This window comes from Balaenoptera borealis (genome assembly GCF_965194805.1).
Source record: "Balaenoptera borealis genome assembly, chromosome: 6".
In the NCBI taxonomy this organism is placed as follows: domain Eukaryota; kingdom Metazoa; phylum Chordata; class Mammalia; order Artiodactyla; family Balaenopteridae; genus Balaenoptera; species Balaenoptera borealis.
The window spans coordinates 34,336,266-34,349,273 of record NC_138863.1 but is presented as its reverse complement, the minus strand read 5'-3'; the positions used below and the strand labels follow the sequence as shown (position 1 = coordinate 34,349,273).

The window sequence follows — 13,008 nt, the reverse complement described above, 5'->3', positions numbered from 1 at the left end:
CAAGTACTCAGACTCTTCAAATATCTTCCCCCAAACACTTAGATTTCCTTACAGAGGATGGGTTGGAATCAGCTCAAGTGTTTCTGGTTAAAAGTTTGCTTGGGTTGAGTCAACATTTATCTGTCACTGGATAGAGAGAGGCTGGGCAGACACCAGAAAGAAAGAGGGGGCGGGGGGGGGGGGGAAAGGCCCAGCGACCCAATTTGGGCAGAGCAAAAATCACCACAGCCCTGGGATCAATTTAGTCATGGCTTTGGCATTGGCTGCGGACTGCACTGCTTTGAAGTGCACCTGCAAACTCCCTGGTTCCTCCGGATAAGAATCCTTCGTAGAGAGAGGAAGCCAAAGATGAGTTGTCAGATGACAGTAAAGGGAAAATGTGACTTGAAGCTTTTCTTCTCCCACACACGCCTGGCAAGTTTTCAGTAGAATCCGGAAGCTCTGCCCTCGTCTGTGAGGCCTGAGTTAGCTATTAACCACGGTTAAGGGTCAGTCCTGGGCACTCAGCTCAGGCTGAGCAAGTCCAGGATCCTCCAGACCAGAGAACCTACCAAATGGGACCCCCGCTGCAGTCCTCCTGCGCACCTGTAAATTCCCCCTCAACGTGGGAGAAGGTAACTCTCCAGCGAAGACGGGTCTCAACTTTGAAACGGCAGAACTGCAGCACGGAAGGAAACGTGCTTGTTTTTCAGAGAAGTGAAACCATTGCCTGAGCTCTTGTAGCTGCAAGGGGTTAGAGCCAGGTCCTCAGAGGGTGTGCTCTGGAGTCAGACGGTCAGTTTCAAATCCCAGCTGCACTCCATTCTAGCTGCGTGACCTTCCGCAAAGCACCAGACCTCTTGGGTCTCAGTTTCCTCATCATTAAGTGGGAATAACAGTGGTACCTATCTCCAGGTGACTGGATTATTAAAGGAGATAAGTCCTAGAAAGCTCTTAGAACAGTGGCTGGCACATGACAAGAGCTCAGTAACAATAATTCTCATCCACATCATATCATGCAGCCTCCCAGATAGGCAGAAAGACAAAAGTCCCTAGGAAAGTGGGGTGTACTGGACTCTGAAGTTTACATTTCCAGGAAAAAAAGAAATGAGGAATGGACACATCACAGAGAGAACACCAGAACCCTGATTGTTTGTAAGCAGTTTAGCCCAGTGGTTTTTCAAGGTCATGGTTTCTGGGCAAGGATTCAGAGCATTAAACACACTGTTGCCAAGTCCCTTCCTCTGACCGCCTCTTTCCCTCTGAAAAATACAAGCAGCATCTGGAGCCAATACTATTCTACAGAGTCAACATTCTGTTCCTGATGATGCTGCTGGCAGAGGGCTTCTGCCCACCAAGGGCTCCGTCCCTCCCCACAGAGGGTGACCTCATTCTGAAGGGTGGAGGGAGACCAGCACTGCATTCCCCAGATGCTGGTAGGCTAGGCTTTCCAAGCAGAAACCACCCAGCCCTCGCCATCCGCCCCCATGGAAAAGCCTGGTATAATCCACGCATTCAGTGGCTTGCCCTGAATTAGAATAAAAACTGAATCCTCCACTCATTTGTAAGCCTTCTCCCAAGTCACCCCAAATTGCTTGGTATGTATCAAATATATCTATTACTGCCGTACTGATCCAAGTTATAAAAAGTGTATTAGAGGGAATTCCCTGGCCGTCCAGTGGTTAGGACTCGGCACTTTCACTGCGGGGGAACCCAGATTCAATCCCTGGTCAGGGAACTAAGATCCTGCAAGCCACGCAGCGCGGCAAAAAAAAAAAAAAAAAAGTGTATTAGAAACACCTACCATTTCTCTGTGCATGCTCATCTTGCCAGGACACCTCCTGCCGAGGCAAGAGGAAATTCATGAATTGCAGGAAATTCACACACTTAGGGTAAGCGCTGAAAATCTAGGCTTCATTCAGAGAAGAAAAAATACCTGATCCCCAGCCATAGAAAAAGTCACTAGCAGGTAACAAGAAAAGAGCAGAGCAAACAGGAAGGTTCACAAAGACACAGAGGCAAAAGTATATGACACATACACAGAGATATTTATTCACTGCAGCATTATTTGGAATAACTGAAGACTGGAAATAACCCTAATGTTGACCAACAGGGAGTGGTCGAAAGAATGACTGGTTCGTCACACAGTGTGGTAGAAGGCGGAAGACCATCTCCCCAGGAGATACTGTGACATGAAAGAAGTAATGTGAAGATTGGTATTTAGTGTGCTTCCTCTTGTATAATAAAGGGGAGATACGAGTGGGTTTTTTTCAATGGGATAAATCAAAAAACTAATAAAAATGGTAATCTATGGGGGGAGGAAAAGCAGGGCAGCGATGCAATGCAGACTTCTCTGAGTGTACTCAATAGTTTTTCCTTTTAGTTTTATAAAATTAAATACAAAATTGAAGCACAGTTTAGGGCCTTTGTGTTTTCTGCATCCACTCCACTCCCACCACCCCCAGCCCTTAGCCTGCAGCTGAAAGCCCCAGAGGGGACGTGGCCACGATGTTTTGGGGAAGGACTGACTCTGCCACTGGCTGTGTGGTGGGAAGTACCAGGACATCTGTTTGGCGTGACAGGCAAGTCACCCCCAAGTCACTGGGGGCGCCTCCCTCGTGGAGCCCACCAGGCTTCTGGCTGCAGGAGGGTGATTTCTCTTCGAGCCAGACCGGAGCTGCACTGCCTCACTCCCTAGCTGCCTGTGAGAAATGCGAGTCGTTTCTAAGGGGTGTGGCTCAGCCGTAATCTCTGAAGTGCGGCTGTTCCCGGCTCTGAGGGAACAAAGGCAAAGAAGTTTAGTTTCACTTTCCAGAAGACTTCCTGCCTTTCTTTTTGCGAGACACATTTCCCTTTCTTCTGCACCAGAGTCCTCCTCAACAGCATCCAAGGGCCAGGCAGGCTGTTTTCTGGGTTTGCACAGTTGGTTTTGAAAGCAGCTGAGTGAATTTTCTGGAATTAAGGGCATCACAGATACAGCAGTGGGCTCAGCCCAGGCATCTCCAGGCCCCAGGTTTCTTTGGTTTGTCTCTTCCCTTGTGCTGTTAAAATCAGCCAGAAAAAGGACTAGGAATAAGCTTTAGGGTCTGTCTGGCTCTCTTTGTCTGAGAATGTTGCATCCCCTGTTGATACCTCCCAAGTAGCTGTGTCAGAGAGGAATGAATGAATGACCCATTGCCTGGCCACACTTGGTATTCTTTCCAGTGTTTTCCAGATGCGTCCCGAAGGCCTTAAAAAGCAGCTGTTGTTATGTCTCCTCGTTAGAGGGCATGCATGTCTTTAAGAAAAGGCTAGGACACACTAAGAAATATTGATTTGGTTTTTAAACAAATTAGGGGATGCTGCTTGAAATACAGTTTTATTTTGTTTTGTTTTGTTTTACAACCTAACTGTCCATCGACAGATGAATGGACAAAAAAATGGAGTATATATTTGTACAAAGGAATATCATTCAGCCCCAAGAAAGAAGGAAATCCTGCCATTTGCAAAAACGTGGATGAACCTGGCGGATGTTAGGCCAAGTGAAATAATCCAGACACAGAAAGAAAAAAATGTATCATCTCACTTACATGTGGAATCTAAACTAGTTGAACTCACAGGGTAGAATGGGGTTGTCAGAGGTTTGGTGGGGTGGAGGGGTGCAGGTGAAAAAGTGGAGAGATATTGGTCAAAGTGTACAAAGCTTAGCTATACGGGATGAATAAGTTCTGGAGATCTAATGTACAACATGGTGACTGTAGTTAACAGTGTATTGTATACTTGACACTTGTTAAGAGGGTGGATCTTTTTTTTTTTAACATCTTTATTGGAGTGAAATACAGTTTTGATAAAAGAAATTTTCACATATTGAGGAACAGGGAAGTCATCCTGGCTTATACATGAGTTAACTTGAATTTTATGCTAACTAAAACAGCCTGTTTGTGGCCTATCAAGCATACACTGTACATCTGCTTTAATTATTAAAGAAAAGGGTGCACTGACCAGAAGTAAAAAATGTCCATAGTTAAAAAGATTAAATGCCTCCCTTCCTGGGGCACCAATGCTGGTCCTCCTTTGATGATAAGACCGTACCGACTTAGGTGCCAAGGCCATACCGACTCGCTGTGTACGTGCTGATCTGTTTTTGGTTTTCTTTTTGAAATCTTGAAGGAACGTTTCCCTGACTTTTTTGATGTTCTTTGCTCTGACAAGACATAAAACCGCTGAAAACCATGCTTCTTTGGAACAGTTTCTCAGAGTTATCTGAGAAACTGTCTTCCAGGCTATAGTCCTCAGTTTGGATCAAATAAAACCCTTTTCTATTACTGTTATAGACTGTTTATTGATTTTTTTTTTTTTTGGTCAATAGTTTCTTCTCATTAAATGCAATTGTTGGCAGTACTCTTTTATATAAGAAAACCTTTCAGGTACATATGAAACATGAGATAATTTACCAAGTTTTAGTTTATCTGTCACTTCACGGAGAGAGACTGGTGGCCTAAATAACTTTTAAGACACCTTCCAACCCTGAGAGTCTATGTGCATGGGTGTAATGTGAGGTGCTGCCCTGCAAAGCCTCCTGCACTCCCAGCACCACCATGGCTATTCTCCATCTTCATCTGGCCATGACCAGAATCACCCAACAGCAACAAAACCGCAGCACTTCAGAGGTTAAGGCTGAGCCACACGCCTCAGAAACTACTCAGGTTCTAGGAGGCAAAGGGGAAAGTCCTGTGTGTGTGTGCGTGCGTGCGCGTGTGTGCCCGCGCGCGTGTGTGTGTGTGCGTGCGCGTGTGTGTGCGCCCACGTGTGTTTTCCACTTGCAAATCAGTCTCTGAGCACAAAACCAGGTAAAAATGTGGGTGAGGGACGGAATTAAGCTGAGTAGGCAAAACAGCTTTTGAGGGAGAAAAGAGGGCTCCTGCTTACAGTAAAATGCTGAGGAGTAACACAAATGTGGAGAGAATACTGGAGTTTGAAAATCATTGCTTTTCAATCATGCAAGAATCATCAATGGATGCTCAATCTAAGGTGACATTTTAATTCATTTCAAGGGAAAAAATAGTAACTACATAAAATTAACTATATAGTGAAGAAATCAGACAACATCTGGACCAAATAATCAAAATTTAAATCATGAATAGGGAGCCAATGAACACCACATGCCTGCAGATGGGATGCCCTGAGAAAGATATGGTATCATTGATGTAATATTCTGGCCAGAATAGATAGCTTGAATCTAATCATGAGGTAACACCACACACACACACACACACACACACGCACGCACGCATGCACACACACAAAGAGGAAAATTCTATTTTTTTAATAAAAGGTGGTGGTGGTGGTGACTATATTCTTCAAAAGTGTCCATGTCATAAAAGAGGAAGAAAGTTGTGGAAATGAAAAGATTTAAGGAGACTAAAGAGACATGACAACTAAATACAATATATGATCCTAGACTGAATTATGTACTGGAGGGAAACAAGCTATAAAACCTGTAAAAGATATTATTGGGTTAATAGATAAAATTGAAATATGGACAACTGACTTGGTGAAACTATTGTATAATTTAATTTAACTGTACTATAATCTGTAAAACAATATCCTTATTATTATGAAATATACACTGAAGTATTTAGGGGTAAAGAGCCATGATGTATGCAAGTTACTCTTAAAAAGTTCAGAAAAAATTATGTGTGTGCGTATACAAATAGATAAAGAGAGAGCACACAAATGACAAAGCAAATGGGACAAAAGTCACAACAGGTAGGTGAATCTGGGTAAACAAATTTTGTATTATTCACATTTTTTTCAACTTTTCTATAAGATTAAACATACTTCCAAATTTTTAAATAATAATTATAACTGTAAAAATATGACAGCATGAAAATAGTAAAGAAGCTATGAAAGAATTTTTTAAGAATTAAAAAATGAAACTTCCAGGGTGGGAGGGAGATGCAAGAGGGAGGGTATATGGAGATATATGTATACATATAGCTGATTCACTTTGTTGTACAGCAGAAACTAGCACAACATTGTAAAGCAATTATACTCCAATAAAGATGTTTAAAAAAATAAAAATAAATAAAAATAAAAAACTTCCAAAACAACCCAATTAAAAAATGGGCAAAGGACTTGAATAAACATTTCTTCAAAGAAGATATACAAATAGCCAACAAGCACATGAAAAGATCAACATCACTAATCATTAGGGAAATGCAAGTCAAAACTACAATGAAATACCACTTCACACCCATTAGGTTGGCTACTATCAAAAACCAAGAAAATAACAAGTGTTAGCAAGGGTGTGGAGAACCCTTGTGCCTTGTTTGTGAAAATGCAAAATGATGCAGCTGCTATGGAAAACAGTATGGTGGTTTCTCAAAAAATGAAATATAGGGAATTCCCTGGCAGTCCAGTGGTTAGGACTTAGCGCTTCCACTGCCCAGGCCCAGGTTCAAACCCTGGTCGGGGAACTAAGATCCCTCAAGCTCCGAGGCACTGCCAAAAAAAAAAAAAAGAAAAAAGAAAAGAAATATAGAATGATACATGATCCAGCAATTCCACTTCTGGGTATACCCCAAAAGAATTAAAAGCAGAGTCTCAAAGAGATATTTGTACACCCATGTTCATAAGCAGTATTATTCACAATAGCCAAAAGATAGAAGTCATTCAAGTGTCCATCCATGGATGAATGGATAAACAAGATGTGGTATATACACACAATGGAATATTACTGAGCCTTAAAAATGAAGAAAATTCTGACATGGATGAACCTTGAGGACATTATGCTAAGTGAAATAAGCCAGTCACAAAAAGACAAATACTGTATGATTCCACTTATATGAGGCACCCAGAAGAGTCAAATTCATAGAGACAGGAAGTAGAATGGTGTCTGCCAGGGGCTGGTGGGAGGGGGAATGGGGAGTTAGTGTTTAACGGATATAGTTTCAGTTTTCAAGATGAAATGAGCTCTGGAAATTGTTTATACAACAATGTGACTGTACTTAACAATATTAAACTGTACACTTAAAAATGGCAAACATGGTACATTTTATGTTATTTGTATTTTACAACAACTTAAAAAAATTTTTTTGTATGGTTAAGATGGTAAATTTTATGTTATGTGTATTTTACCACAATTAGAAAACAAAACCAAAAACAAAAAATTCCAGGGACAACCTAACTTCATCGATGCTGACAGATGTCAGCAAAATAGAACTGCCAAGCAAGATGGGAATAAACATAAATCCCAGGGAAGAATGTCATGTGTCTTCCAAGGACCATGATGATGTTGTGAAGAATGGATTGCAAATTCTCCCAATGTTTCCCCCTCTACCTACCCTACCTTTGCTGGGTACTACAGGAACCCAGTTCTTGCCCTCTGGGACCCAGTGCAAAGTAAAACTGTGAGGCCCCTTGTTCACACATTATCAAGAATTTCAAAATAATGACAGCTGAGCATTCAAAAAGTATGGGCCCTGTGCGATTGTACAGGCTGTATGCCCATGAAGCCAGCCGTGATCGAATCCCACAGATAACAACAGAACCATTTCAAAGCAACCCAGTGGTGTACTGGAGTCAGCTCTAACCAGCTAGTGAGAGCCAATCATTAGATTTTCAGAAATTCTGCAATACAGTTAATATCAAGTTGGTAACTTGAAATCAGCCATGGTAGGAGTATTTACACCAAATGCTACAAATCATTCTCTCTCTCTCTCTCTCTCTCTCATTTGCAGTGAAGCTGGTGGTTACACATTTACCAACACACCAATGAACCTACCGGCAAGGCTCCAAGCACTTGGTTAATGTCCGAGTGGGAAAATAGTTCTTTCTCTCCTTGATGCAATGACTCAGTTTCCTTGGCTACAGGAGGTGCCCCTACCTGGGAGGCTGGGAAGAGAATCAGATAGAAAAACAAAAAAATCACCTTCTGACTAGTGGCAATCCGAAATAACCCATCATCATAAGAAATTATGTTATAGGGACCTGTAGATTTGTAATGGCATTTGCTTAAAGAGGCCTACATGTATATACCCAGAAAAAATGTGAATTTATAAATTATTTTTATCATTATATTTTCATTCCTTGTATTATGATATTTGGTTCCTTACTATTTCTATTACTTTTGTAATTTAATTAGTTCCTTAAAATTACTATATACTTTACTAAATACCATTTCAGAACTTATGGTGCTCAATGTGTCAGGTAACTGCCAAATAAAGATTACAAAAGCACTACCTCAAGAAATAAAACCAGAACTCAGACTGTACTAGCAAATAAAGATTACAAAGGCATTACCTCAAGAAATAAAACCAGAACTCAGACTGTAATAGCAAAAAGAAAACGAAAGAAAGAAGCAAAAGAAGGTAGGAAGGGAAGGAAAGGAAAAGAAAAACCATTTAAAAGTGTTGATTAAATACATATGTTATATACAAAAAATATGTCTCTATGGAACCATTAAAAAAAATAAGCTATATCTGTGTTATATACATGGGAAAATGCCAGATATATTAGGTGGGAAAAAGCAAGTTACGGAATATGATTAGCATGATCTTAGCTAAATATGAATTATAGGTATCTATCCATACATGCATACACACATGCACTTATCTCTATATAGAAGAAAAGCTACAAAAATATACTCCAAACCGGGGTTACCTCTGGGGAATGGACTACCTGTGGAAGAAAAAGAAGAGAGAGACTTTACCTCCTACACTCTGTATTGTTGTCATTATTTGAATTTCTATTTAATTTTATTATAATTATTATACATTATTTTTAATAATGAATTTAAAATATTAAAACAAACACCAAGGCTCAGGAAAACTCAGAAAGATATCCAGGTGGTCCTTAAACAGAGCTTGTGTCCTAATCAGATACAGTGGGCTTAGTCTTTCCACTCACCTCACTTACAGAAGCCTAAAATCTGCATACCTACTATCTTTTCAGTCCTTTAGTCCTTCATCCTAAATGGCAGAATTAAGCCCAAACTCTCAGAGGACTGTAGAAAGTCAATATTAAAATACTGAGACCTATGATATAATAATAAATATCCATGTGGTCTCTGCCCCTTTTCCTGGCACACAGTTCCTAAAACCCTACACTCTCTTAAGTGATTAAGTGTCTTTTTGTATGCTAATGACATGACTGGTGGTTGGGGACATCCTGATAGCCTCAGGATGGGGGCTGGTTGCCAGGGGACCCAATCAAATGATCAGAGAGTTGGAACTTTCAGCTTTACTCCCAGAACTCTGGAAAGGGGACAGGGGCTAGAGGTTGAATTAATTACAATGGCCAATGATTTAATCAATCATGCCTACGTAACAAAGCCTCCATTAAAAACCCTAACTGAGGGACTTCCCTGGAGGTCCAGTGGTTAAGACTCTGCACTTCCACTGCAGGGGGGGCATGGGTTCCATCCCTGGTCAGGGAATTGGGATCCCGCTGCCGTGCAGTGTGGCCAAAAAAAACACAAAAACACCCTAACTGAGGGGGTTCAGAGAGCTTCTGGGTTGGAGAACAAGTGGAGGTGTTGGGAGAGTGATCCACCTGGAGGGGGCATGGAACTTCCATGCTCCTTCCCCCACGCCTTGCCCTATGCATCTCTTCCACTTGGCTGTTCCTGAGTTGTATACTTTTGTAATAAATCAGTAACCTAGTAAGTAAACTATTTTCCTAAGTTCTGTGAACAGTTCTAGCAAATTATCAAACCTGAGGAAGGGGTCATGGGAACCCCTGGTTTGCAACCAAGTTGAACAGAAGCTGTGGGTAATCTGGGGACCCACGACCTGAGATTGGTGGCTGAAGTGGTGGGGGGAGTCTTGGGGGACTGAACCTTTAACCTGTGGGATATGCGAAAACTGATGAGTGTCAGAACTGAATTAAAACACAGGACACCCAGTTGGTGTCTGCAGAGTTGGAGAATCACTTGGTGTGGAAAAACTCACACCCCTGGGGTCAGAAGTGTTCCAGAATGTTGTTGTGAGTATTAGTAAAGGAAAACAAGTTTTTTCTTTCAACATCCGAAAAATGATCATACAGCATGTAGATTATAGAAAAGAAAAATCAAAATTAGAATTCTTCTGACAGGGAACTATATTCAATATCTTGTAATAACCTATAATTGAAAAGAATCTGAAAAGAATGTGCGTGTGTGTGTAACTGAATCACTTTGTTGTACACCTGAAACTAATACAATATTGTAAATCAAAAAAAAAAGAATTCTTCTGATAATAAAGCTCAGTCCTCAAGACTCACTGAGGCAAATGTAAACATTTACTGCATAGAAACTAGAGAGCCTTCTCCAGAGTCCAAATAGTCAAATAATCTGGCCACCTGCCCTATGTTTACTCTGTGTGGAGTACTGCATTACAGGAAAACGATGATGTGATCAGAAAAAAAAAAAAAAATCTCAGCATTCAGAGTTCAAGTGAGGATTTCAAATATACTTTCAATATCAACTCCCTGTTTTTATTTCTCACTTGATGACTTGACGGTTAGAAGAGCTGTTTTTATTCTTCATAATTTTTACTTAAAGTATACATTAAATTATCCATTGATTTGGTTATTGTTTGAGATTTTATCAAATTAACAACAGTACGTTTTGTTCCTTGACTCATTTTGTGTTAATACAATTCTTAGAGAGAAGTTTCCTTTTGGCTAGTTTTGTTTTCAACCAGATAAATTTGCACACTATGTTGAGTCTCTGAACTAAAATATGGGTGTAGCATACAAGCTTCATGAATACAATACTTTTAGCTTTTGTTTAATAGTGGAGAAATGGACTCAATAAACCACAAATATTCAGCATATTGACACATGGTAAGGCAGCCAAATTTGATTTCTGCCCTATGCAGCTACTTCTATGTAATACCACGGCAATACTACCTTTACAAGCCTGATTAAAAACAAAAGAGAAAGAAAGAATATTCTTCTCTGATAGTACTTTATGAGAATATGAAAGTTTTCATGACTTTCCCCTCTAACAAACGTATTCATAGGAATGTGTATTGAATGCTTACTCTATACCAGACATGCATTTTATAGGAATTACCTCATTCAATCCTCAAAAAAATTATGAAGTAGGTACTACGATTAGCCCCACTTTAAAGATGGGAAAAGTGAGACATAGAACAGCTGAGGAAAGGGCCACTGCACCATTAATAAGTGGAGTGCTGGCAATCTGACTCCATGGATCCCACTCTTAATTCCTGTGCCATCCTGCCTCCTTCTTTTTGATGTTATTTCATTCAAAACAATTTCTTTTACAATCACTTCCATGTAAGAATCAGAAGAAGACATTTGTCTAAAACCACTTTCCCTCACTAGAATATAAGCTCCAAGAAGGTAGAAGCTTTGCCCTATACCTTGCTGTAGCTCCAACTTCTAAAACTGTGCCTAGTACAAAGTATGCATTCAATAAACATGTGTTGAATGAACAAATGGGGAGATTTCAAAAGAATATTATCAGAGTGATAAGTAAACATCATACATTGCCAATTGGTTTAAGAATTCCCATGGTCTGATTCGAGCAAGCAAGCAAGCATAAGCTAGTTACCTTTCTCTCTTTTATATTTGTCTATCTTTCTCATAAGATTAGGTACAATTTTTTTGCAGAGATCCTCCAGTAATGTCAGATTATCTTCATCTATTTTATCTTGTTTCTCCAGATATGCCAGGAAACTTAGAGACGTCTGCAAGAGAATCAATGGAGTCACATTTACTTGCCTACTGATTACCCATTGCAGTAATAAATTAGGTGGAGAGTCCATGCAGGAAGACTTCAATAGTAGGGGGGAAGAGGCATTATAGAGATTGAAAATCTCTATACAATCTATATTAATACCAGATACCAAACACACATCACTCACTAACTACTCAGAAACAATCCGATGAGCAGATGCTATTATATCCCCATTTTAAAGATGAAATAACTGAGGCACAGAGAGGTTCAGTAAGTCGTCCAAGGTCACAGAGCCAATAAGTGGCAGAGCTGGTATTTGAGTCCTGGCAGCCTGATGCCAAAGTCTGTCTCATTAACCATTGAGCAATACTGCCTCTAACTCTCAGCTGTAAATGATATAAAAGATTAGGGCAGCAGCAAAACAGGGGTACCAAAGAAAAGAGAAGAAAATGTTTTGGAAGAATTTTATATTTGGTATTTTAAAAGAAAAAAATATCTTAAGCACTCCTGGGAAAAATTGCAAATTGGTTAGTATTATTTTAATATTGAATTACATATGAGGTGGAAGGCACCATAATCTTTTCAGTGATAAGGACTTCTCAACCAATGTATTAATCTGGTTATGAAAATATATATATGAATAAAATTGTGTTAGAGCCCACAGAAAAGAATAACTAATCAGAGGGACTTCCCTGGAGGTCCAGTGGTTAAGACCCCCATGCTTCCACTGCAGGGGGCACGGGTTCGATCCCTGGTCGAGGAACTAAGATCCCACATGCTGCGCAGAGCGGCCAAAAAATAAATAAATAAAATAACTAATCAGAAAGTGAACAGCTAAACACTCGCTAACTGCATACATAAGCATCAGCAGGATGGGAACAGGGGGCCGGGGAGTCTCCAGACATGCTGGCCAGTTGAAAAGTCAGGAATGTTGAGGAGGAGGCCTGAGTACAAACTCCGAGTGAAAGCTAGACCACAGCTGGAACAGCAGGCTGGTATCAGGCCATGAAGGAACACCGAGGGGTTTGGGCAAGTATCCCATGGATGAAGGGGTTCCAGCAGGAATTTTTAAGGAGAACAGTGACATGAACAGGTTTGTTTTTAAATAGAAGTCTTGGGGATAGGTTGGAGGAGGAAGTGGGCTAGAGAGAAAATATCAGCAGGAAGATTAAATGCTCCGGTGAAGAGATCAACACTGCCTGGTCTAAAGCTAGTGGTGGAAACGCAGAGGAGGCGCTGGATTTGAGCGACTTTTCTGAGGTATCATTTGGTGAGCTGGGAGGTCAATTGGAGTGGGTGAAGAAAGGAAGGAAGAGTCGAAGACGACTTCAAATGGTGATGCCCCTCGTTTCTGCACGACT

The 13,008-nt window shown here is 40.6% G+C and overlaps 1 protein-coding gene and 1 long non-coding RNA gene across 3 annotated transcripts in view; one reads left to right on the top strand and one right to left on the bottom strand.

Annotated features, from left to right (window-relative positions):
* LOC309631134 lies at positions 1-6,504 on the top strand. Its single transcript, XR_014246085.1, has 2 exons — positions 1-754; positions 809-6,504. It is a non-coding gene; the product is annotated as an uncharacterized lncRNA (long non-coding RNA).
* The window catches only part of CASP10 (caspase 10), a gene marked incomplete at its 5' end in the record, with an annotated part of 28,094 nt that overhangs the window by 9,400 nt on the left and 5,686 nt on the right, over positions 1-13,008 (bottom strand). The window contains 4 exons of one of the 2 annotated variants that reach the window (XM_082397125.1): positions 1,784-1,820; positions 7,745-7,854; positions 8,623-8,640; positions 11,522-11,657. In XM_082397125.1, coding sequence (XP_082253251.1) covers positions 1,784-1,820; positions 7,745-7,854; positions 8,623-8,640; positions 11,522-11,657 — 301 coding nt within the window. The remainder of the gene's footprint in view (positions 1-1,783; positions 1,821-7,744; positions 7,855-8,622; positions 8,641-11,521; positions 11,658-13,008) is intronic. The other variant, XM_082397126.1, reaches the window with a different exon arrangement.